This window comes from Colobus angolensis, unplaced genomic scaffold (genome assembly GCF_000951035.1).
Source record: "Colobus angolensis palliatus isolate OR3802 unplaced genomic scaffold, Cang.pa_1.0 Scaffold26, whole genome shotgun sequence".
Classification (NCBI taxonomy): domain Eukaryota; kingdom Metazoa; phylum Chordata; class Mammalia; order Primates; family Cercopithecidae; genus Colobus; species Colobus angolensis.
The window spans coordinates 5,691,297-5,717,455 of NW_012115821.1; the positions used below are offsets into that span (position 1 = coordinate 5,691,297).

General features: G+C 41.9%; 2 protein-coding genes across 5 annotated transcripts in view; one reads left to right on the forward strand and one right to left on the reverse strand.

Moving 5' to 3' along the window:
• LRIG1 (leucine-rich repeats and immunoglobulin-like domains 1) overlaps positions 1–2,239 on the forward strand; it is a 98,616-nt gene extending 96,377 nt beyond the window's left edge. The window contains exons 17-19 of the mRNA XM_011947297.1: positions 229–375; positions 989–1,264; positions 1,366–2,239. Coding sequence (XP_011802687.1) covers positions 229–375; positions 989–1,264; positions 1,366–1,592 — 650 coding nt within the window. The 3' untranslated portion in view covers positions 1,593–2,239. The remainder of the gene's footprint in view (positions 1–228; positions 376–988; positions 1,265–1,365) is intronic.
• A 655-nt stretch (positions 2,240–2,894) lies between these two features.
• SLC25A26 (solute carrier family 25 (S-adenosylmethionine carrier), member 26) overlaps positions 2,895–26,159 on the reverse strand; it is a 166,312-nt gene continuing 143,047 nt past the window's right edge. The window contains exons 6-10 of one of the 4 annotated variants that reach the window (XR_001002312.1): positions 19,021–19,090; positions 12,371–12,435; positions 11,304–11,377; positions 3,859–4,135; positions 2,895–3,431 (exon numbers count right to left, since the gene is read on the reverse strand). Coding sequence is in view for 3 of the 4 variants with exons in the window: in XM_011947177.1 (XP_011802567.1) it covers positions 4,018–4,135; positions 11,304–11,377; positions 12,371–12,435; positions 19,021–19,090 (327 nt within the window). In the remaining variant the exon portion in view is untranslated. Of the gene's footprint in view, positions 4,136–11,303; positions 11,378–12,370; positions 12,436–19,020; positions 19,091–26,159 lie in introns of all 4 variants that reach the window. The other 3 variants (XM_011947177.1, XM_011947178.1, XM_011947176.1) reach the window with 3 other exon arrangements.

Sequence of the window (26,159 nt, forward strand, 5' to 3'; positions counted from 1 at the left end):
TTTTTTAGTAGAGACGGGGTTTCACTGGGTTAGCCAGGATAGTCTCAATCTCCTGACCTTGTGATCCACCCGTCTCGGCCTCCCAAAGTGCTGGGATTACAGGCTTGAGCCACCGTCTGAAGAACTTTTTAAAAAATGATTATTCTAGTGGCCTTGCTCATTCCTTTCATAAGGCTTACTGTGAAATACCAAGCCCAGAGTTTCTAACCGTGTTGGAATTCACTGCAGGTGTCTGTCCAAGAGATGCAAGCCACTTTCCAGAGGCCGATGCTCACAGCGTTGCCTGCAGGCAGCCAAAGCTCTGTACTGGGTATCACAAAGAGCCGTGGAAAGCGACGGAGAAAGCGGAAGGGACACCTGGGCCGCAGAAGATGGGTATGAGATGCTTCCCATCGGAAGTAGTTTCTTTCTGAAGTGGAAATTGGGGCTGACCTAGTCAGTACATCAAAGGGGGAGACATTCTTAGTCCACAGCTGTCTCCAAATTTGGTATTCAGTATAGAAATGGGAAGCTTGGGCCTGGCTCTCTTAATTCCAGAATAGTTTCTCCTAAATAAATCTATGGCATGGTAAGCCCGAGCATAAATTTTCTAGACTTACAAGCAACTTAAATAAGGGGCAAGGCACAAATGTCGTTTCAGTCAGCACCTTTTCACCAGGGCTATTTTGAGGCTTAATTTCTAATTGTTGAAAAGACCCAACACTGCATAGTACCTAACGCTAATGGCTTTTTCCCCCCTGAAGTAGTAAGACTGTATTCTCTGAGTATGAAATTCACTGTAAACATGAAAGATCCCACAGTAGATGAGTGGCTTGGTGTTTGCCCAGTCCTTTTTCTGGGGACATAGTTGGGGGAAAGAGGAAGCATGCACACAGTGTTTGCAGTCGGCTTCTCACCTTGCACAGTGGAGCTGAGCAGCCTGTTCTCTGTGAGGGGATGAAGCCTCCCATAGCAGTGGCTCTAACCCATCTTTGGCACTGTCCTTCAGAACATGGTGGCCGGGTTGTATGCAGTGACTGCAACACTCAAGTAGACTGTGACTCCAGGGAACAAGACTTCCACCCCCAGCCTGTGTCCAGAGACAGCGTGCAGCCAAATGGCCCGGAGCCAGGTGGGAGTGACCAAGAGCATTCTCCACATCACCAGTGCAGCGGGACTGCCGCTGGGTCCTGCCCCGAGTGCCAGGGGTCGCTCTACCCCAGTAATCACGATAGAATGCTGACGGCTGTGAAGAAAAAGCCAACGGCATCTCTAGATGGGAAAGGTAACTTTTTACTGTCTTCTGAGGAGTTACTACCAGGTGGGTTGGGAGCTGCTTAAACGGTCAAGTGGGGGGGGTCTGACGGGTCCTTTCTTTCCTCGTAGGGGATTCTTCCTGGACTTTAGCAAGGTTGTATGAGCCGGACTACGCAGAGCTACAGCCTGCATCTTCGTTAACTTCAGGCAGTCCAGAGCGCACAGCAGCCCAGCACTTGCTTGTTTCCAATGGCCACCTCTCCAAAGCATGTGACTCCAGTCCCGCGTCCATGCCACTGACAGGACAGCTCCCCGGGAAACAGAGGGTGCCACTGCTGTTGGCACCAAAAAGCTAGGTTTTGTCTACCTCAGCTCTTGTTATGCCAGTCTCTACGGGAAAGAGAGGTAGGAGAGGCTGTGAGGAAGCTTGGGTTCAAGTGTCACTCATCTGTACATAGTTGTAACTTCCATGTGGAGTATCAGTCACTCACAGGACTTGCAGCTGAAGCACAGAAACGCAAGAGGGGATTTGTGTACAAAAGGCAGAAAAAGTATTTGATACCATTGTACATAAGAGTTTTCAGAGATTTCATATATATCTTTTACAGAGGCTATTTTAATCTTTAGTGCATGGTTAACAGAAAAAAATTATACAGAAAAAATTATACAATTTTGACAATGTTATTTTTCATATCAGGTTGCTGTTTAATTTTGGAGGGGGGTGGGGAAGTAGTGCTGGTGCCTTAACGCATGGCTGGAATTTGTACAGGCTACAACCACGTTTGTTAGCAGGAGTTTTTGGTGGGGATGGGAAGGAGGGAAGGCCTTGGAGTTGTATTGCACTTCGTAGACAGACCCCTAGGCTGCTGCGTGGTCAGACTCTCAGGAGAGCACTGGTCGTGTGGATGCCCCTGGGACAGGCCTCCCTGTAGAGCCAGGGGTGCAGGGTGCCATCCACACTTGTAGTGAATGGCTTTTCCTTTTAGGTTTAAGTCCTGTCTTTAAGGCATAGAATGAGGGTTGTTAATCCATCACAAGCAAATGGTCAGAACAGTTAATTAAGCACTGCCTTTCCTCCTTCTCTTAAGATTTTATGATAAAAGCAAATGTGGCCTTCTCAGTATCATTCGATTGCTAGTTGAGACTTTTAATTAAGGTAAAGGCTGCTGGTGTTGGTACCTGTGGATTTTTCTATAGTGATGTTTTCGTTCTGCCAATATAATGAGTATTACATTGGCCTTGGGGGATAGAAAGGAGGAAGTTCTTTCTTTTCAGGGCTACCTTATTTCTACTGAGGATCCAGAGCAGGCCTGTCCATACCATTCCCGCGCACAGATGAAACTGAGCTGGGACTGGAAAAGACTTAGACCTTGACCTGGGTTCTGGGTATATTTGCACTTTGGAGACTGGTAGCTAACCATCTTGTGAGTGCCAGTGTGTAATTTAGTAAAACTTAACTTACATAGAAACAACATCCTTAAAATGTTCCTTTGTCCAAAGTTACTGAGAAAATAGTTAACAATTGCTGTCAGGTGTCATCACTGTTCAAAAGGGTAAGCACATTTAGAATTTTGTTGACAGTTAACTGACTAATCTTACTTGCACAAAATATGTGAATTTGCTGCTTCTGAGAGGCAATGTGAAAGAGGAAGTATTACTTTTATGTACAAAGTTATTTATTTATAGAAATTTTGGTACAGTGCACATTGAAAACCATGTAAAATATTGAAGTCTCTAACAGATGGCATTGAAGTGTCTTTCTTTAATAAAGGTTCATTTATAAATGTCAGTACAGTTGGTGGTCCTCCTTTTGCAAAGGCAGTCATTCTGCCTTTAATTATCTTTCCCCAAAAAAGAAAAAAAAAAAAAATAGGCAAAGCAAAATTATATACTGTTTGCTCCGGGGCAGACAACACTGCTAGATTCCTGAGATTTCGTTCTGAATTCTTCTACGCCTGGAGCTTGTTAGTCAAGCTCTAAAATCCCAAAGTGTGGTGACCTTTCCATTTCATCCTGCCTACTTCTAGCAACGCTGTTTTCAAAGCTGGCCCGGGCCCTCCTTTCAGCCTGACACGGAGAATGGCAAGAATGGCTCACCCACCGTGTCCTCCTGCACGAAGCCAGCTGGGCCCATCTAGTCACTTCAGCTGCGGCTGCTTTTCTCTCACACACCACAGGGGGCGCTGGACACAGCTCTGGAAAATAATACAGCGGGTTTTTATGGGTGAAATCTGAGGGTAATTAAAACCAACAGCCTAGTTACCCAGAAAGAATGCTTGCTATGCACCTGTGTAGTTCATTCTTTTTTCAACAGAGCCTAACCTTACACAACAGGAATTAACTAGGGGGAGAAACACCCACATACACAACTTCTTCCCCAGGTCTCCTTTTCCCAAACAAGCTATTCTTTTAAAATTATAACCATCTTGCCTTCTGCTGAATCCACCATCAGGTGGCAGGAAATGAAAGATCAGATACAGATCAAATGAAAGCTCTGAAAGGCCTGGCCTCAGCATTACCAGACTTATTTATTAAGAGGTTCTGAGGAAATTGTTCAGAGTACCGCCACAGACCCCGTTTTCATCTCTTAGCTCTCTGGCATACAGGCCAATGACTTCATACCAGCCAGCCTATACGACGGATGGCACAATCTCGATGCCGGCATCTTAGCAGAACTGGTCTTCAGCACTGGGGCCTATAGTTGAGACAGCTGCTCAGCGGAAGAGGGTTTACACTGCAGGCCCCTCTCTTGACAGAACTGAAGGTGAGGCTGTCTCTGCTTCAAGGACTCTTTCTGCCCACTTCCAACAGCAAGCTGTGTGTGTGGTCATAAGCCCCCAGAAAGATGAAACCTCCCAGACTGATGGCTGCCATTCGAGGGAAGACACCTGCAAATAATCTAGGGGAAAAAACAGGATTTTTAATGTTGTGTGTATTTAAAAAAAAAAAAAAGGTTAAATTCCAATACCCACAGCTTGCTTGCTCAGCTCAGTACACCATGCTCATTAGTGGCTACCACTCACTTGTGAACACTCACTTGTAAACAGCTCACTTGTGAACCCTCCCAAATAAGGCACGTAATGGCTCTGTCCCAACAATAGTTCTAAAACTTTCATGCCATTTTTCCCTTTGAAAGATGAAATTGACTTTTTAAGGCATTAAAGAGCTGAATCCTAGGTAAGGCTGGAAGGCACTTCCCAGCCCAGACCTCTAAAGTGGTCTCCAGGGGTTCGCTCGGTGCAGAGGTTTTTGGGCAATGCTGCTGCTCTGCCCACTGACTCCGATGCATTTTGTCTTTTGAGACCCCAAAACCTGACATCGCAACAGTGAGTCGAACCTCCATGGATTCCGTGTTCCTTTTCTGTCTAAAGGCATGAAAGGCAAATGGGCTGTGGCTATGAAGGGGGCAGCACGCCTCCACCTGCACAGTCCCTTGGTACCACAGAAGGCTGCTCACCAGCCAACGAGCAATGTAGACTAATCAGAGAAATGCAAGGTAAAACTACAATGCCACGAGGATATAAATTGAGGATTCATTCTTTGAAACTGCCCCCCTAGTGCCTACCCAGATATTTGTGCAAACATCTTCACTGTGGCATTGCTGCTGGTGATACCAGTTACGGCACACTACAAACATACAATGGGTGATTATGTAGCTGATAAAGATGAGGAAATACACAGATGCCAACGTAAAAAAAATTACAAAACAGGTGAAAAAACCCAGTCCAGGGGCTATGATTCTATGTCTAAAAGGCATGCCAGGGATGTGTCCCAAACCCTAAACTGAATGCCTGCTGCCCAGGGACTACAGGACACATTCCTGGCCCATGCTTCCATAACCTTTGAACCTTTTGACCAAGCGTATAGGCATGACTCAGATATTTCAAGTTTGGTCCCAGGAGAAGTTTGGCCACCACAATAAAGTGAATATTGTAATAAAGTAAGCCATTCAAACTTTTGGGTTTCCTAGGGCACCAAAAAGTGATGTTTACACTATACTGTAGTCTACTAAGTATGCAGTAGCATGTCTAAAAATTATACATACCTTAATTTTAAAATGCTGTATTGCTAAAAAATGCTCATGAGCATCTGAGCCTGCAGTAAGTTGTAATCTTTTGGCTGGTAGAAGGTCTTGCTTTCATTGATGGCTGCTAACTGACCAGGATAGTGGCTGCTGAAGGTTGGAGTGGCTGTGGAAATTTCTAAAAATAGTAATTGTTGCATTGATGGACTCTACTTTTCATGAAATATTTCTCTGTAGCACACAATACATTTTGTCCACAGAACCTCTTTCAAAACTGGAGTCAATCATCTGAAACTCTGCCACTGTTTTCTCAACTAAATTGATGAAATATTCCAAATTCTTTATTGTCATTTCAACAATGTTCACTATATCTTCACCACAAGTAGATTCACCTTTCAACAATGTTCACTATATCTTCACCACAAGTAGATTCACCTCAATAGATCACTTTCTTGCCTCATCCATAAGAACCAACTCTTCATCCTTTCAAGTTTGATCATGAGATTGTGGCAATTCATCCCATCTTCAGGCTCCACTTCTAACTACAGTGGTCTTGCCATTTCCAGTACATCTAGTATGTGTTTCCCTCCACTGAAGTCTTGAACCTCTCAAAGTCAGCCATGAGGATGGGAATCAACTTTTTCCAAAGTCCTAGCATGGTCAATATTTTGACCTCCTCCTGTGAAGCCATTAATGTTCTTACTGGTATCTAGAATGGTGACTCCTTTCTAGAAGGCTTCCAGAAATTTACTTTGCCCACATCCAGCAAAGGAATCACTGTTGATGCAGCTGTAGCCTTATGAAATGGATTTCTTAAATAATAAAACCTGAAAGTTAAAATTACTCCTTATTCCACGGACCAAGGAATGGATGTTGTTAGCAGGCAAGAGAACAGCATTCATCTCCAGCAGAACTCCAGGGTGACCAGGTGCACTGTCAATGAGCAGTAGTATTTTAAAAGCAATCTTTTCCTCTGAGCACTAGGTCCCAGCAGTGGGCTTAAAATATTCCAGAAACCATGCTGTAAAGAGATGTGCTGTCACTCGGGCTTTGTTGTTCCATTAGTACGGCAGAGGCAGAGTCGATTTAGCATCATTGTTAAAGGCTCTAGGATTTTCAGAAGAGTCAATGAGCATTGGCTTCAACTTAAAGATACCAGCTGCATTAGCCCCTAACAAGAGAGTCAGCCAGTCCTTTGAAGCTTAGAGGCCAGGCATTGATGTCTCCTCTCTAGCTCGGAAAGTCCTAGATGACATCTTCTAATAGAAGGCTGTTTCATCTACATTGAAAATCTGTTGTTTAGTGTTAGCGCCTTCACCGATGATCTGAGCTAGATCTCCTGGATAACTTGCTGCAGCTTCTCCATCAGCACTTGCCACTTCCCCTTACACTTCTGTGTTACAGAGATTACTTCTTTCCTTAAACTTCATGAATCAACCTCTCCTAGCTTCAAACTCTGCAGCTTCCTCACCTCTCTCAGCCTTCATGGAAGAGAGTTAGCACCTTGCTCTGGTTTAGGTTTTGGCTTAAGAGGATGTGGCTGGTCTGATCTTCTATCCAGACCACTCAAACTTTCTTCATATCTGCAATGAGGCTGTTACACTTATCATTTAGTGTATTCACCGGATAGCACTTCTTATTTGCTTCAAGAGCTTTTCCTTTGCATTTACAACTTGGTTAACTGTCACAAGAGGCCTAGATTCTGGCCTATCTCAGCTTTCCACATGCCTTCCTCACTAAATTTAATCATTTCCAGCTTTTATTTTTAATTTTTTTTTTTTTTTTTTTTGAGACAAGGTCTTGCTGCTACCCAGGCTGGAGTGCAGTGGCACGATCATGGCCCACAGCAACCTCTGCCTGCTAAGCTCAGGTGACCCTCCTACCTCAAGCTTCCCAAGTAGCTGGGACCACAGGCACACACCACCATGCCCAGCTAATTTTTGTATTTTTTGTAGAGACAGGGTTTGACATGTTGCCTAGGCTGGTCTTGGACTCTTGGGCTCAAGCCATCCGCCACTTTGGCCTCCAAAATGCTGGGATTACAGGTGTGAGCCACCATGCCCGGCCCAAGTTTTTTATTTAAAATGAGAAAAGCGTGATTCTTCCTTTCACTTGAACACTTAAGAGGCCACTGGAGGATTATTAATTGGCCTAACTGCAATATTGTCTCTCACAGAATAGAGGCCTGAGGAAAGGGAGAGAGACAGGGAATGGCCGGTTGGTGACCCAGCCCGAACCCACACCACATTTGTCGATTAAGTTTGCCGTCTTCGGTGGACAGTGTGTGATGCCTCAAAACAATGACAGTAACGTCAAAGATGGCCAATCACAGATCACCACAGCAGATATGATAATGAAAATACTTGAAAGGTGAGAATTACCAAAATGTGACACAAAGTGATCATGTGCTACTGGAAAAGGGTGCTGAAAGACTCGCTCAATGCAGGGGTGCCACAAACCTTCAATTTGGGAAAAAATGCACTATCTGAGAAGTGCAATTAAACAAAACATGCCTATATTACTTCTGTCAGCAGAAAAAGTTACGAAGGCAAACCTAGTGCATATGCCAGTGAAAAGACTTCTCGTCAGGTCTATGGAAGAAAACTGAAAATGGTCAAGTCACACCAACAGTAGTTATGCATCCTTTAAGACATAGGAAAAGCCTCCGTGACAAGCAAGCTGGTGGCCTGGAGAGAAACGTGGCGGTCCCTGCAGGCTGCTTCCAGCACCTGGCTGTCTCCTTTCTCCCAAGACCTTTGAGCTGTTGGAGGAGGCTGAGCAGCCTCCCTCTGTTTGCAGCACTCAGCACTTCTAAGGAAAATGGGAGACTCAAGAGTTTTGTGAGGCCCTTTTTAGTTAGCTAGCTAAGGGTTTAAATCATTAAAATACTGCACATAAAATTAAGGACGGACCCCTATTACTTGTCCAAAAATAACCATGAAAATTGTACTGAAAACCAAACTATACTTGTTTAAAAAAAAAAAAAGCTCAGCATCATGCATATTGTTTTTGCATCGGGTGGGTGGTGAGGACAAAAACTCATAAATTACCACTATGTCCTTCCCGCCTGAAAAACAGCTGAGCCTCCCTGCTCCTACCTTATGAAGGAAAGGGTGCTAGACGGGCAGCCAGCAGATGCCGAGCTGCAGGAGACCACACTGGCCACGAAGTTCTCCACCTTTACTACCTTACTTATTTCTAAACGCCAGTGTCTTGTTCAGCTTCAGCCACTCACAAGTTCAGCTGCCCCTGGCAAGAGGCAGATGGAAGCAGTTTATGGTTTCAGTAGATGACCACTGAATCTATTAACGTAATTACGGCCTTAACGTGGAGTAATTTGAACAGTGAAGGCCCCAGCCAGTCTCGCAGGTGAAGACTTTTGAGTTCAGCAGGAGCGTGTTCTAGTGCCCACAGATGAAATGAGAGCAAACGTAAGCACTTACAGTGCCAGGCAGAAAGGGATGCTCGCGGCTGTGGCAGCTACTACATAAAGGGCACAGTCAACAAAAACAGAAAGCCAGCTGATGAGTGAAGAAAACCAGAAAGGGGCCATCCAGGGTGGGCAGGCTCCCCATCTGCCTTCGGCTACTGGGCTGAATGAACACGCGGTGTTTGTTTAGTAACACATTTCTACTTATATGTGTATTCCCAGTATGTGCCAGAACAAAGTCTTCACCTGCGTGGACCACACAGAAAGATAAAAGTGGTCGCCACCTTACTTGACCCGGAGAGGGCAGCACCTTTCCATCCCAAGGTGAGGAGATGGTGTCTGCTGGAAAACCCAAGTAGTAACTGGTAAACTTGGTGCGCGCCCAGAGGAGGAGACAGGAGGTGGCAGCAGCGCTGTGTGCTTGGAGACCCAACAGAAGAGGCCGGCGGAGACACCTTCAGGCTGAGGATGCCTGGGACCTCTGTTCGCAACAGCCCAGGTTTTTCTGTGACTGTTTTTTGGTCAAATTATTTATTGTCTTTAATCATTAATAAGGGGCTAATCAAAACTCCCTTAAGTGACAACCGTTGCTGTCTGTAATGCTCTCAAGAGACTACACTGTACAGACTGACTGGAGCCCATGACTTCTGACACTTTCAGAAGACAGATGAGCAAAAAAATCCAGATGACCTTTACAGAGCCGACAATGGGGACAGAGACAGGCCCTCGGCCTGAGGAAGACACCCCTCTTCTGCCTGTATTTCTGGCACTGCTTAGTTTTATAACATCAAGTATAATACATGCCACAACCAGCACAGGGAAGATGATCTTCAATCTACTCAACTCCTACCAGCTTTCGGGGCCACGGGGTTGCCAGTCGATCATGCCATCCCCACCTGCCACCACTGTCTCCAGAAAGGCAGAGGTGCTACGGCTCTGCACAGCTCCACAAAGCTAAGGTCGACAGAAGAGGTTTGCCCAACAGCTGCCACAGAATCAAGCATGAACTACACTGAAATCCGTGAGACAGTGAAATTTGGCAGTTTGGCTTTATAGTCTAAAAAAGCCACTGAATGTGACTTCTCTGGGTATGTAGCCCAACTGCTATTTGAAACACATAAGAACGTTTTTGTTGTTTTCTGAGATAGGGTCTTGCTGTCACCCAGGCTGGAGTGCAGTGGCGCAGTTGTGACTCACTACAACCTCGACTTCCCGGGCTCAAACGATCGCTCAGCCTCCTGAGTAGCTGGGACTACAGGTGCGTGCCAGCACACCAGGCTAATTTATTTAGTTATTTTTTAGAGACAGAGTCTTGCCATATGGCCTCAAACTCCTAACCGCAAGCAACCCGCCTGCTTCAAAGCCTCCCAAAGTGCTGAGATTACAGGTGTGAGCGCCTCACCCAGCCCATAAAGACCGTTTACCTGCTACTGGCTAAGTGGCTTCAGGACTCATTTTTTCTCACACCATTCCTTTGTTTGCTGTGGAACTGGCAGCAGAATGAATGTGCCACAAATACAAGCAGCACTCACGATATGGCAGCCCTAAGTGGCAGGCTCCCAGCACACACGCCCCCACTCGGCCCTTCCCACGCTCTCACTAGACGTCAACAGCCAATTATTCCTCTGGCTTCACCCCAGTTCTTGTTTCAAAACCGTGACACCCTTCAGGCACCCAACATCAATCCCTGAGTTGTCACATTCAACAAAACCATCCAATATCACCTATTTTTCAAACTTCCAACTGGAAAATTTCAATCTAGGATGGGCTGCTCTCCTACAAAAACTTTAACTGGGGCCTGACTCACCTACTTCATGTTCTCCAGACCATCAAATAGCTGAGATTAAAACTGCCAAAGGTACACAAAAACTACAATCAAATAAGTGATCCAACTCAGCATCAGGATGAGGAGGTGGCACTGCCAGCTGAGACGCCTGAAGTCCAGGCAGCTGCCGACCCTCTCCAAAGGGAGGCCACTGCTTTGCTCTTGCAAGAAAATCCCTGGTACATGGTCCCTAAGAGAAAAATCATAATTTCACATGCCTGGAAGATCCCAACATTCAGGTGGCTTTACAAGTTTATGGTGTCAAAGCAATGTTGAAATATCTTGCAGAGAGACCTTTTTAGGACATGAAGCTAGAAGTTTGAGGCACTTCTGTAGTACAGTGGTTCTCAAATGATGCTACCTGTGGAGTCATCCCACCTGTACTGTGGTACGTTGAAAGTAATTTGTTACTAATAATAGTTAAAAGCATCAAAACCACAAATGCTTTCTTCTAACAATGTTACCTTCACTCCCTTGTATTTCTGCGCTGTGTAACCAGAAGCCCATTTTATCACTGCTGCAGCCCAGACCCTGGTGAGGGCCACACATGTGAATTCCATCTAACATCAAGATGGGCAAGGCTGAGAACTGCCTGATTGGAATACTCCGTCAATTTGGTTTGCTACGTTATCTCATACATACAACATCAACTAGAATATTTTGCACAATATATAGAAGCGCAAAGCAGAACATAAGCAGAAGGGAAGGAGAGGTGTTCATCCAAAGTCAGGCTAAAGGAGGAGGAGTGGTGGAGAGGAAGAAAGGTAGGAGGGCATTCCTCATCTTACCCTGCCAGCCCCTGTGACCGCCAGACCCCATGCAGGGCAGAGAGCACATTCCCATTAGCAGTGCTGGAGCCAGCCTGTGTGAACAGACAAAGAGAAACCTGTTATCTTCTGAAGCTCCCAATCACACACTTGCCTCTCAGATATCCTCAGACACACAGCTCCCCATCACCCTCATCTAGGACACAGTGTCAGATACCAGGGAGTTTCTTGGCAATCAGGACCTGGCTCACTTGCCCAGAAGCATTTTCACTCAGATACGCAGGCAAGCAGGGATGTGGCCCATGCTACACGGGAGGCTCTGCTTATGAGAGCTCATGAGATGAATGATGGACTATTTAACAGGAAAAAGACAGAAGCACCATGAAGCAATATGAGGAGGGCAGGGAACCATTAGTGTAAATGGTACAACTATGAAACTTGCCTAAGCAGCTAATAAGCATATTTAATAGAGTGCCATTTAAATGTTCCATTTAAAACGTGACCAACATTCTTAGGTTGGATCCTGCCACCTCCATACTAAAATCTGGCCATATTTGTTCTACTTTTCCAAAAAGATAGGACTTTTTTTGTTTTGGTTTGGTTCAGGTATGTTATATGTATGGCATTCTTTCAACTCTCTATCTAGCGGGGTTTTTTAAAACAATTTTTCTCTTAAACAAAATGGTTTCAACATTTCTGACAACTGTCTTAACTCATCCAGTTAAGGCCAACCGTGACCCTAGGTTCAAAGCCTGCCACATGGCAGGAGGCTCGTCAACCTCTCTGAGCCTTAGGTTTGTCAGCAGTAAAAATAGAGTTTATCTGAAAATAGTATTACCAGGCAGTGGCCTTACCAGCCCTATGTGCTTACATAACACAGGGGAAAATGCCTGTGAAATGGTACAGTATTATACAGACACTGGGGATATTGTTCCATCAATGGCGGTTTTCTTAGAGGTTCCACAGACAGGGTAAGATGCTATTACAGGTAAATGGTAGCCATTTGTGTTTACTTTATATACATGTAGTCCTAGTGCTAACAGATATGAGCATCTGAAGTGTCTCCATTACATTATTTTGCCACTTACCTTTGCCAGCATAATTCTTGTCTTTGCCACATCTAGAGGTGTGGTGACTGCAGCAGCAAATCCACCTGTGCGAATAATACCCAACACCCAAGTGAGATACTGTTTACTGTATTACATGATAATTTTCTAATTTTTAGAATTCCTGACTCCGCCCAAATCACTTAATCATTATGTACACTGATTATGTACACTGATTCAAGAACACAATGCACACATGCACAATCTTTATCCACACGCTTCATTTCTTTTGCAGTGATACAGAACTGCATGAGAGAAGACGATGCTCTACCCACTCAGGTGAAAAATACAAGGCTCCACAATTTATCTTGCTCTCTCATTAACTAGCAAACTAATGAGTGTGTATGTGTACGTACATGATGAATGTGTACACATATGACATACATGAATATGGCCAGATGCCCACTCTCAGTATGTGAGACCCTCTGCTCCTAATGGTTCTCAAAGGGTTCATGACTTTCTATGGGCCACTGTCTTTTTTTTTTTTTTTAAGATAGGGTCTCACTGTCTCTCACCAAGACTGGAGTACACTGGTGTGATCATAGCTCACTGCAGCCGCACCCTCCTAGGCTCAAGTGATCTTTCCGCCTTAGCCTCCTCCTGAGTAGCTGGGACTCCAGCTGCACACCACCATGCTTGGCTAATTTTTTAGTTTTCTGCAGAGATAGGGTCTTGCTGTGTTGCCTAGGCTGGTCTTGAACTCCTTGCATCAAGCACTCCTCCTGCCTCAGCCTCCCAGAGTGTTGGGATTATAGGCGTTAACCACCATGCCCAGCCTGGACCACCGTTCTTTAAAGTGACTACTTCAAAATGCTTCTATCATTTCTGCTCTGCATATAGCAAAATGGACAGAGTCACACGTAACATTATGGGGATTTTTGGTATACATGGCTGGATTCTTGGAATTAAAGGAGCAAAGCTTTTTGTGTTTCACAGGCTCCTGATAGCAGGCTAGTCAGAGTTACTACATTTCTAAGCTCTCTTCTACATCTTTTTTAGCCTGAGTCTTGCTTCAGCACGCATTCCACGTTATGGCTTCCTTCCTACCTTCTCTCTCATGTTTGCGTTATCTGAATGTCATGATGGCTGAACTGTACACAGATTGGACTTTTTGAAGGACTTTCTGTTTTAACATAAACCAAGTTTATGGTGTCAATATTTCATTTAGTGCAGTACAAAGATATATTCTAAATCCCAAGAGGCCCTACAGAGAGAGAAATAATAAACCCTAAAAGGTGTTATAGATTCAGCTTCCAAGAGCTGGGGGAACGAGGCAGTGTTGTAAGGGCAACAGGACATACGTATGTGAAGGATACTCTGGAAACAGCACTACTTTCCTTCTCACTTTTGTGGCTTGTGGACAAGAAGGTCATTTGACCTCTTTCTAAATACGATGCTGAAATAAGATTATACCAAGCCTCCTCTATATGGTAACATTTATTATGACACTGACTTTTTGAACGGTGTACTTATTTACGCTCTCATGGTCCACTTCTGGTTACCCCTGACTGTCACAGACTTTAGGGGTAAGTACTATCAACTGACATGAGTATTTGAATCCCCTTTGGTGTACCCATTTCAAATTATGAGTATGTAAAACTCTTTGTCTTAAATTCAGAGGCTGTCTGAAGTTCAGAGACTTGCTAACTTTTGTGTCTTTTAAATTTTTGTGGACTTGGTCTTGAAATCCTACTCTTGTAACCATATATTCTGCCCTGGAAAAGTAAATATACTTTTAGTTACACAACAGAATCCATGAACATCCATCCATCCATCCATCCCTCCCTCTCCCTCTCCCCCAAGAAAGGAAGAAAAGGGAAAAAGACACAAGACACAAAGGCAACAAACTTTACGATCTCAAACTTCCTCTACCCCGAAATAATGTATTTGGTTTTCTTTCCCCTACCAGCAGCAGGGTCTAGCCTGAAAGAACCCTTCTTTGGAGGTGGAAAGACCGACGTTTAAATCTCTGCTCTACCAGCTGTCTAGCCTTAGGTAATTACTTATTCTGTAGCTGAAGCACCTTATGAGCTAGGGACTCCTACTACCCCATGCTACAGGTGGGGAAACTGAGGCTTAAAGGCTAAAAACTTGAAGATTTTACTTAGCGTAGAGCTGAGATGGGATCTTAAGTCTGTATTGACTCCAGAACTGGGACTCTCAGCCACTGGTCTCCTAGTGGCCTCAGTTTTCTCATCCGTAAAATGCACACAGTAGTATGACACAGGAATTAAATGGGCCTACGCAACACGTCTGAAACAGCATCTGGCTCACAGCAGTAATAAAAAAATAACTCTTTCCTGGGTGGGCAGAGCTAATGAGTGATTTTTCTTCGTATCTCTAGACCAGCACACACACAGCAGGCACTCGAAAACGCTTAATTGGTATCCTGTTCTCTAGTTAAATTTTCTCTAGGGAAATTTTCTAGTTACAAACTGAAAATATATATAGTCCTATTCTCTAGTGAATATACAGTGCTGTTCTCTAGTGAAATTTTCTAGTTATAAACTGAAAATTTCAACTCATCCTCTACAAGGCAGGGAAAAGTAAAGGTAGGAGCTAATATGTGCAGTGCTTACTTCGTATCTGGCATGCCAGGAATGCACTAGGCACATTGATTATTTGATCTCATTTGCATAGGTGTTACTATTCCCATTTTACACCCAACTTACTTGCCCAGGCCACATAGCTGGTGCGGGACCTGGGACTGTCACATGTATCATGACTCCAAAAGTATTACTTATTCCACTACATAATGACTTTGATATGTAAGACAAATTAAAACTTGTCCAATGGTTAAAACTCACTTTCATATGTGAAAATGTTCACAAACGATCCTAAACCAATTAAAAAGACCTAACGGTTGATAAGGAACATCTAATAAATTTAGTTACTGCAAATCAAACTTATTTTGGCCATTAGCAAAGGTCTACCACCATTACTTTAGTGTGGATGCCTGCCAATATTCTCTTGGAGATTTAGGTTTCATGAAAGTAATACGAAGAAAAGTTAAGACAGAAACACGTATGCTCCAATAGGTCCTAACTTTACTACCAAGAGAGAAGCTGTATTTTATGTGTTACTAATAAATCAATTTGCCCGTCTTCAAATATCAAAGATTTCTCTGATTCGCGGATCTCACAATGCTTTTGTAAGGCTGTAAGGAGGACTTGTGAAGATAACAGAATAGAATAATGGTCATAACGGGGAAGGGCTGGAGGCCAGGACTTTCAGTTAAAATGTAGTTATTTTCTATGTTTTATTTAAGGGCATTGTAAGCTACTGGTAATAGACACAAGGAACATTCTAACATATGACACAGGAAATAATCATTTGGTACAGCAATTATAGGCCGCTTTTGTGTTCAAAGCATCCGTGAAACAGTCTTCTACGGTCTCCACTAGAGTTAGGTTTCTGCTGAATGTCAGGCTAACTGCTGTCGAGGACAGGATTCAGGGGAAACTATAATTTTATGATAAAATGATATCTATTTCCTTGGGGAACAAATGCAGATTCCCTAACCGCCCCTCCCCACCATAAAGACAAAGTAGCCACCTTCCTATAGTAAGGCTGGAGCTGTCACCTCTGAGCAGCGGCTGAGAATGTGGGGGCAGCAGTGGGGAAGTCCCCAGACCCACCCCTGGGCAACCTTGCTGCCATTCATTTCTCCTCCAGACCTTGCATTGCTCCTGATTAGTCTGGGAGGGACAAGAGCACCACCACGCGCCTCTTATGTGTGACCTCCAGTGAAGTAGACAGATGCGGAAGACTTCACATCAACAAGAAGGAAAGTGGTTTTTGTTTGTATTTTAATAGAGATTGTGTCAGGCCTTCTCATTTGTTACCCAAATAACCCCTCACCCTATTCTAGAATTTCTAACCCATGGAGAGACTGCAATCAATCTCTTTCCTTGCCTCTTTCTCCCCCACCCCCTTTTCTTCTAGAGAATGTACAGAGGTGTTTATTATGAGAAACTGATCAAAATATACTAGAGCAACAAATATCACTATAGTTGCAAATGTCATACTTAGACTGCATTATGGTTTATGTTTAGAAGTTCACTTGAAGCAAGGAAGTTGGCAAAGTCCTTTTTTTCCCCTAGTTTCACCCTTGACCAGAAGCCAAGGGAATTTCTGTGCATGACAAGCCATCAACACCTCCAATCTCATGGGACATTTTTGGATATTTGTGCCAAGTAGTTTATAAAACAAGCATGAGCAAGAAAGAGTGCCAAGGATGGCACACAGAATGGTTCATCTGCAATGATTTAGCCAATTTAAATTTGGAAAAGCACATGGGGATGAGAAATCTGATTTCTGATTTGAGGGCAAGTTTTATCACTGCCTTTATGGCCATGTAAGGGTAAAGTCTGCAAGTGCAGTGTGTAAGTATTTTAAAGGGACTTCGCAAGACATCATTCATTTCTATATTCTGTAAGACACCATGTTGCAACTCTTACAGAATCTCGCTTTTTCACAAATTGGAGTATTTTCAAGTGATGTTTATCCTTCAGAAAGGCTTTAAAATAGTAACCCTGTTCCTCTGCATCAACATTTGTACCAAATAAAATTTCAAAATAAGAGATATAAATAAGAAATATATTTATCTTTTGCTAAATATATGTGGATCTACTAACGGATTTTTTGCACGCCTTGGACAAACTCCTTCACTTATCAGAACTTCATCAGAAAAAAAATAAGATGCTTGTCTTGGAGGCATTTTAAAATGTATGAGCTATTAGAGGAGATTGTTCTGTACAGTAACTTCACTGATACAACATTCCTTCACTCAATCAAGAAGGTGAATTACTGTGAAAGTAGGTTTTCATTTTCTGGACGTTGGTTGTTCTTACTGAAATAGTAGTAATTCCCTATATCGACTCGGTTTTGCAGAGTACAGAGTACTAACCATACATTATCTCAAGCCCTGAAGTAATCTCAAGCCCTGAAGTAGGAATTGTTGCTTCTACATTACAGGTAAGGAAACTGGCACTCAGGAGGGCCCCAAAGTCTCATTCCTGAGTTGGGGACCAAAAAGAGACTTGACAATCCTGTAAGTCACACAGCTCAGCCTGTGCTAGATGTATACCTGTGGGCACCTCGCTCCCTTTCTCCACACCCCAGCATCACTGGAGCACCGGCTGTGCTGCCACACTCCCCAGGCGAGTCACCTTAACTGAAAGGGCCTGGATGGTAGGATCCTACCACAAAGAGGATGTCTGACAGGAAGTTCCCTTCTCTCCCTCCTTCTGACAATATAAGTGCTTAGCATCTATTACAGAGTATTATTCCAAAAAGGAAACTGTAATTAATGCAAATTTCCTTAATAGTAACAATGTCTCTACAAGCAAATCTTTGAATTGGGTATTTAAGGAATAGGACCAGAGAATACGTTCTTCTTATTTCAACACATGGAAGTTTTATAGTATTGCTAACTTTAAAAAGTAGCTTTACTTATCCAGGATGACTAAATTTCCATTATGTGCTCACTTTGTCCCCAGGGCCCAGGGGAGTGTCTACAAAAATGCACACCTCTCTTAGGGACTGGGGAATAATGACTCCTGACCTCTGGAAAATGAATCAAGACCACCTACTTATGTAACACAGCTAATGGCTATGTGTCATGTGGAAACAATCATCATCATAATCAATCTGGACTGGTTTCGTGTCTAGAGGCAAAATTCTTATTGTTGATTACCAATTCTACAAGTCAAATGAGTCTATTAATAAAGAGTCCTATAAAATGAACATTTTGTTTTCCCAATCAGGACAACAACAACAACAAAAAATGACCATTAAACAAACTGGAAAATAATTATTTTCCAATGAAGTTAACACCCTAAACCTCCCCTACTGGCTTCACACCTCAACTAAAAGTTTTCTTTTCTGGCAAATTTCCATTTTATTTCAACTATAATTCTAATTTAACTTTGTAACAACAAAATATACTTCTCTCTTAGGTTTTTTAAATGCGTCACTTATTAAGCTCTTTAAAGCATTTGAGATCTCATTAAAGCCTCACTGGAAAATTCCTATGACTTAGTGATGGATAACATGATATTGCATATTGTCACCTCGCTCTTGCTTTAATGTCTCGAAAAATGCCCAGATGTGTAGATCGCCCAGATGTGTAGATCTCCATACTTCCTACACAGAACAGTTTAGCCTTCAGTAAGTTACGGAGGAGCCTCTGCTCTCCTGACACTAGTTAATCTACAGTGCTGTCAAACATGTCACACGAACCATGAATCATTGCCTTCTGCAGAAATCGCTTAAACCCCCTAAGCACTGCCCAAGGCAGACAGCTGCACGGTGAGCCCTGCACCCACAGCAAGTCTTTTCCCACAGACGACTTTCTAAATCATCTTTAAGATCATTCCAGGGCCTGAATGAAGGCTTTAATCAAGATAAAAAGAAAAAGAAAAATTTGTCAAAAACAAATTGGTTGTCTTTCAGGCAGACGCCTTTTTAGCAGTTTTCTCCCCCCTCTAGGACACTTTCTTTTCTCAACCAATGGAGCACTCTTCATCTCAACAACCTGGAATTTTTAAAGAATGTTGTTTTTGCACAGTTAATATTTTCACATTTTTCCCCTTCTTAGGTCTTTCCCAGTATAATATAATCCTTTGCACCTGCAAAAGCTCCACAGACTGCTGACTGCCAAGAATCCACCACATGATCCTGCCTCCAGGACCAGAGGGCCTGTGTTTAAGGAGAAAGAAAAATACAAGTTATTAAATATTTGAATTCATCGGAACCTCCTGTGGGTTAGCTCTGGGGATGGGAACTTAAATGAGAAGCTATTTTGGTGGCATTCTTTACTGATGACATAAGTGACTTTCTCAAAGACTTCACTGCATTCTAAAATAAGTCAAAGAAATGAGAGTGACAGCTACAGTAGAGTGCTCAAAGGAAACCATTTTCAGACTATACACATGTGTGTGCGCGCACACAAAACATCATCGCCACAATTGAGATAGTGAACTTACTCATGACCCACGTTTTCTTGTCTCCCTATGTAACCCCTCCTTCCTGTCCTTCCTCACTATCCCCCAATCTGATCTGTCACTCAATTAGTATGCCTTTCCCAGAATGTTATATCATTGTAATCACATATTTTTAAAATCCAACTTCTTTTATTCAGAATTATTTTGTGATTCACCCATGTCATGCAGATATCAATAGTTGACTTCTTCTTCATTAGTAATATTCCGTTGTATGTATATATCGTGATTTACGCATTTACCTGTTGATGGACATCTGGGAATTTTTCAGTTTGAGGCTATTACAAATAAAGGCACCACGAACATTTGTATACAGGTCTTTATATGTACACATGCTTTCATTTCTCTTGGGGAAATACCTAGCGGTGAAATTGCTGGATCACATGGGAGTTACGTTTAACTTTTTTTTTTGAGACGGAGTCTCGCTCTGTCGCCCAGGCTGGAGTGCAGTGGCCGGATCTCAGCTCACTGCAACCTCCACCTCCCAGGTTTTCGCCATTCTCCTGCCTCAGCCTCCCGAGTAGCTGGGACTACAGGCGCCCGCCACCTCGCCTGGCTAGTTTTTTGTATTTTTTAGTAGAGACGGGGTTTCACCGGGTTAGCCAGGATGGTCTCGATCTCCTGACCTCATGATCCACCCTCCCAAAGTGCTGGGATTACAGGCTTGAGCCACCGCGCCCAGCCCACGTTTAACTTTTTAAGAACTGCCAAACTGTTTTCCAAAGCAATCGTATCATTTGACATTCCCATGAGTTCCGGTTTCTCCACATCTTCCTAATACTTGTTATCATCACCACTTTAACATTTTAACCATTCTACTAAGTGTGTTGTAGTATTTCTTTCTTTTTTTTTTTTGAGACATAGGCTCACTCTGTCACCCAGGCTGGAGTGCTGGAGTACAGTGGTGCAATCTCAGCTCACTGCAACCTCCAACTCCTGGGTTCATGTGATGCTCCTGCCTCAGCCTCCTGAGTAGCTGGGACTGCAGGCGCCCACCAACACGCCCAGCTAATTTTTGTATTTTTAGTAGAGACAGGGTTTCACCATGTTGCCCAGGCTGGTGTCAAACTCCTGACCTCAAGTGATCCACCCGCCTCAGCCTCCCAAAGTGCTGGGATTACAGGTGTGAGTCACCGTGCCTGGCCTTCATTGTGGTTTTAATTTGTATTTCCCTAATGATGCTGAGCTGCTTTTCATGTACTTATTTGCCATCCACAACATACTGTCTTTGGTGAAGTGTCTGTTCAAATGTGTTGCACATTTGTACTGGGTTACCATATCTCAATGACTGAATTTTAAGAGTTCTTTACATATTCTAGACATAGCTCATTTACAGATGTTTTCTTCTAGTCTTGTCTTTTCATTCTTTAAACAACATCTTTCATCATTCTTTTAACAGCGTCTTTCGGCCGGGTTAAGCCTGTAATCCCAGCACTTTGGGAGGCCGAGACGGGCGGATCACGAGGTCAGGAGATGAAGACCATCCTGGCTAATACAGTGAAACCCCGTCTCTACTAAAAAATACAAAAAAAACTAGCCGGGCGAGGTGGTGGGCGCCTGTAGTCCCAGCTACTCAGGAGGCTGATGCAGGAGAATGGTGTAAATCCAGGAGGCGGAGCTTGCAGCGAGCTGAGATCCGGCCACTGCACTCCAGCCTGGGAGAGACAGAGCCAGACTCTGTCTCAAAAAAAACAAAAAAAACAAAAAAAACCCAGCATCTTTCAAAGAAGTTTTTAATTTTGATGAAGTTCAAATTATCCTTTAACAGATCTTGCTTTTCGTGTCACATCTAAGAAATCTTTGCCTAACTCAAAGTCACAAAGATTTTTTGATCCTGTGTTTTCTTCTAGAAATTTTATGCTTTCAGGTTTTACATTTATATCCATCATCCATTTTGAGTTAATTTTTATATACGGTACAACACGTAGATTGAAGTTATTTGGTTTTGTTTTCACATGTGGATATTCAGTTGTTCCAGTGACTGGGAAAGATAATAATTTCTCCAGTGAACTGCCCTCTTGCTTTTGTCAAAAATCAATTGTCCACATCTGTGTGGGTCTATTTCTGAACGCTCTATTCTGTTCTCCTCTATCGGCCTATTTTGATATCAATCCCATACTTTCTTCACTACTACAACTTTATAATGAATCTTGAAATCAGGTAGTATTTGTTTTTCAAATTCTTTTTCAAAGTTCTTCTACCTATTCTAAATATTTTGTATTTCCATATGAATTTTGCAATCTGATTATCAATTCCTATGAAATAACCTACTGAGACTGTGATTGGGATGCACCAAATCCATGGATTATTTTGGAGAGAACCAGCTGTTAATGTTGAGGGGTTTTCTTCTCATAGGCATGACATTCCTCTTCATTTGACTAAGGCCTTCTTTACATTCTTTCCACACTGTCTTATAGTTTTCAGTATACAGGTTTTGCACTGGTTTTGTCAAATTTATCCTTAAGTATTTCACATGTTTTGATGCTACTGCAAATCATACTTTTTAAAAATTTCAATCTGATTGTTCATTGTTAATATGTAGAAACTGATTATCAACACAATTGATTTCTGTACACTGATCTTGTATTCTGCAGCCTTGCTAAAGTTACCAACCTCATAGCTTTTTTTATAGAGCTCATTAAATTTTCAACATAGATGACCATATCATCTGTGAATAAAGACAGCTGTACTTTTTCCTCTCCAATTAAGGTAACTTTTATTGTTTATTTTCATTTTTGCCTTACTGAATTGAATAGGACCTTCAGCATAATAGTATGCATTGCAATAGTGACCACAAATATTAACAAAAAAGTCCTCTTGACTACACTAATTTAAATGGTTAGAAAAGTATAATGACTTTTTGTTTGTTTTTGTTTATTTATTTTTTTATTATACTTTAAGTTCTAGGGTACATGTGCATAGCGTGCAGGTTTGTTACATATGTATACTTGTGCCGTGTTGGTGTGCTGCACCCATCAACTCGTCAGCACCCATCAATTCATCATTTATATCAGGTATAACTCCCAATGCAATCCCTCCCCCCTCCCCCCTCCCCATGATAGGCCCCGGTGTGTGATGTTCCCCTTCCCGAGTCCAAGTGATCTCATTGTTCAGTTCCCACCTATGAGTGAGAACATGCGGTGTTTGGTTTTCTGTTCTTATGATAGTTTGCTAAGAATGATGGTTTCCAGCTGCATCCATGTCCCTACAAAGGACGCAAACTCATCCTTTTTTATGGCTGCATAGTATTCCATGGTGTATATGTGCCACATTTTCTTAGTCCAGTCTGTCACTGATGGACATTTGGGTTGATTCCAAGTCTTTGCTATTGTGAATAGTGCCTCAATAAACATACATGTGCATGTGTCTTTATAGCAGCATGATTTATAATCCTTTGGGTATATACCCAGTAGTGGGATGGCTGGGTCATATGGTACATCTAGTTCTAGATCCTTGAGGAATTGCCATACTGTTTTCCATAATGGTTGAACTAGTTTACAATCCCACCAACAGTGTAAAAGTGTTCCTATTTCTCCACATCCTCTCCAACACCTGTTGTTTCCTGACTTTTTAATGATTGCCATTCTAACTGGTGTGAGATGGTATCTCATTGTGGTTTTGATTTGCATTTCTCTGATGGCGAGTGATGATGAGCATTTTTTCATGTGTCTGTTGGCTGTATGAATGCCTTCTTTTGAGAAAACACCAAAAGCAACGGCAGCAAAAGCCAAAATCGACAAATGGGATCTAATTAAACTAAAGAGCTTCTGCACAGCAAAAGAAACTACCATCAGAGTGAACAGGCAACCTACAGAATGGGAGAAAATTTTTGCAATCTACTCATCTGACAAAGGGCTAATATCCAGAATCTACAAAGAACTCAAATAAATATACAAGAAAAAAACAAACAACCCCATCAAAAAGTGGGCAAAGTATAATGACTTTCTGAGAGTGGTGTGACATTTTTAGGGATAATCAAATACACAGCAACTAAAAGAAGAACAGCAAAGTTCGTTTTAATTTCCTACTCTGAATACTTCCTCACTGACAACTATCTCTGGAAGGTTGTGAAGGTCACTGAGGGGAGGAAGAAGATGCCATGGAAATGAATCATAGGTACTGTTTACTCTGTCAACTTTCACAACTTTTCTTAAGTCAGACAGCTGCTATGTTAACTTATCTAACAAATTAAATATGTGACAGTGTGTGGTTTGAGGACCAACATTTCCCTCTATCCATACTAACATGAATGATTCTCTGAAAGTGTATTAATTCAATTTACTGCACTGAGAGTGCAGCTCTCAAATAGATATTTGTCATCTTACTTGTGAAAACAGATAAGCTAAAAAAGAAAAGATTTATTAGAAACAGGTTTCTAAAGATAATATTGCCATTAAACAGAGTATCTGGTATATTTTCAGAAAATGCTCTAATGTTTACAAATAAATCTGTATGCTTTAATAGAAAGCATTATTTTCTCCAGAGCTCCTATAAGCATTGCAGAAAGAATAAGAAACAAGAGAGTGGAATCGCTTTTTCTTTACTTTTAAGGTGGCAAAGGGTGTATTTTATCAGGTTAATGCCAGTTTTAACACCAACACTTACTTCACCAACTTATTAGAAAAGCAATGCAAAATATAAACTAGATTTCTGTTGATGACTAAAGGTCACCTTCAGTTAATCTACTGACAACTTTAAAGGTTCCAAAGAGTAGAAGGCTACTCCAGATAGACTTGAAATACTGGTAATAATGCTGAGTTTATAAGCAAAAGTAACTAACAATAAGATGTGAATGTGATAAATCAAAAATGTTATGCAAGTCATAAATTCAACAAATATTTACTAGGTGTCAGGTATTATAGCCAAGGAGAGAAAAAGTAACAGTCCCTAGGTTTAATATTCGAGGAAGGTATGGTGGGGGCAGAAGAGGATTATAAAAGAGAAGTGAGGTGACAGAGAAAGCTTCACAGAGGCACCTGTTATAATCTAGGGAGAAAAAAAATTGGTTGCCAGGGGGAAAAAAAGCCACAATCAAAATAGACTCAGATGGCTGAAGACAACATGTAAAAATAGAATCTCCACAGATAAGTGTAACTTCCCACTATCACCTGGCCAGAATAATGAGCTTACAAAAAACACATAAAGAAATAATTTGGTATTTGAAATGGATACTAATAAATACCTTAAAACAAACAAAAAATCTCTAGAAGACTCAAAACGTGTAAAGCGAGAAACTTCAGTGGCAAACACAAAGCATGACGTAAAGAACGACTGTAACAGCAACCACAATACAGACTTCCACAGAAGATACAGAACTTCCCATGTTCCAGGTGTGAAGCGCTTTACATACAACAGCTCATGTAATTCTCTCCACAATCTTCTGACGTATATGTAATTCTTATTATCTTGTCATTTTATAGACAAAAACATTGTGGCTCATGCCTGTAATTCTAGCACTTTGGGAGGCCATGATGGGAGGATCACTTGAGGCCAGGAGTTTGAGACGAGCCTGGTTAACATAGTGAGATCCCATCTCTAAGGAAAAAATTGTTTAAAGATGAGGCTCAAAGGTTACATAACTCAAAGATTAAACAGTGAGTAGGAAAGCTGGGATATGGATGGGACAGTCTGGTGTGGGCAAGAAAACACATGGGTTTGGATCTATAGGATATTGTTGTCCAGGTAACACACAGATAAGCATTCATGGGACACTTTACCTTCACACACAAATCACAATTTCTACTGGAATGATTAAAATATCCAAGTGAATGAACAAATTATGTAAATGTCTGAAACAACCTGCTTAAATGAGTTTGTAATGATTTTTCTAATTGATGAACTGTCTGAATACAGAACTTCAGAAATGTAATACTGAAACCAGTGTAAAAAGGTGAGTGTTATTTACAAATTATTCATTTGAGTGCAACCTTAAATTCGTAAAACAACAATCATCAGAACCTGACTGCTAAAAAATACTATACAAAAATTATGAAAATATTTTGAAATTACACATTTGCTCATCTATTTGAAGGGACAACAGGATTGTAATAAACAAAATACTCTAGCTGGAAGACATTACTCACAGAAAGACTACATATTGATTATGACATTCACATAATTTTAGACTGGAATGTGGAATAAAAATGTAGTGTAGGTAACAATATAAATGATTACTATTGACAATATTAGTTGGGATTTACTGACTACCTACAATGCTCTAGGCACCATGCTAAAGATTTTACATGTATTATCTCATTCAATGTTGAGAAGTGTATTATTCTCCACAAAAACAGGTGAGGGGCAAGTGCTAGGAGATTTTAAGTAACTTGCCTGAGGTTACATAGATAGTAAGTGGGAAAACTGAGGCTGGTTCATTCTGCAAACAGCATTATGTTTCCTCACTATCACATACAGCTCAATTTCTAGTCAAACTACATCATAATACACATGTTACTAAATACTTTGAAGTTAATAAAATGAATTTAAATAATGTAGGTTTATAAAAGTTTTTTTTAAAAAACCTGCCAAAATTTTTTAAAATTTCCATGATTTCTCAACCTAAATAAGTCATTTCATTGCCACAGAGGTCTAATGATCATTTCTGTCAAGGCAGATAAACAATTAGGGGAGGAGGAGAGAGGCACTAAGGGGCCCAAATGTGAAGAAGCAGTAGTGGAGGCTCAACTCATGGTGGAGGTTGTATACCAAAATAACAATAAGAAATTTAAAAAGCAAGGAGCCACATTTTCCCTGATGTTTGCTTATTT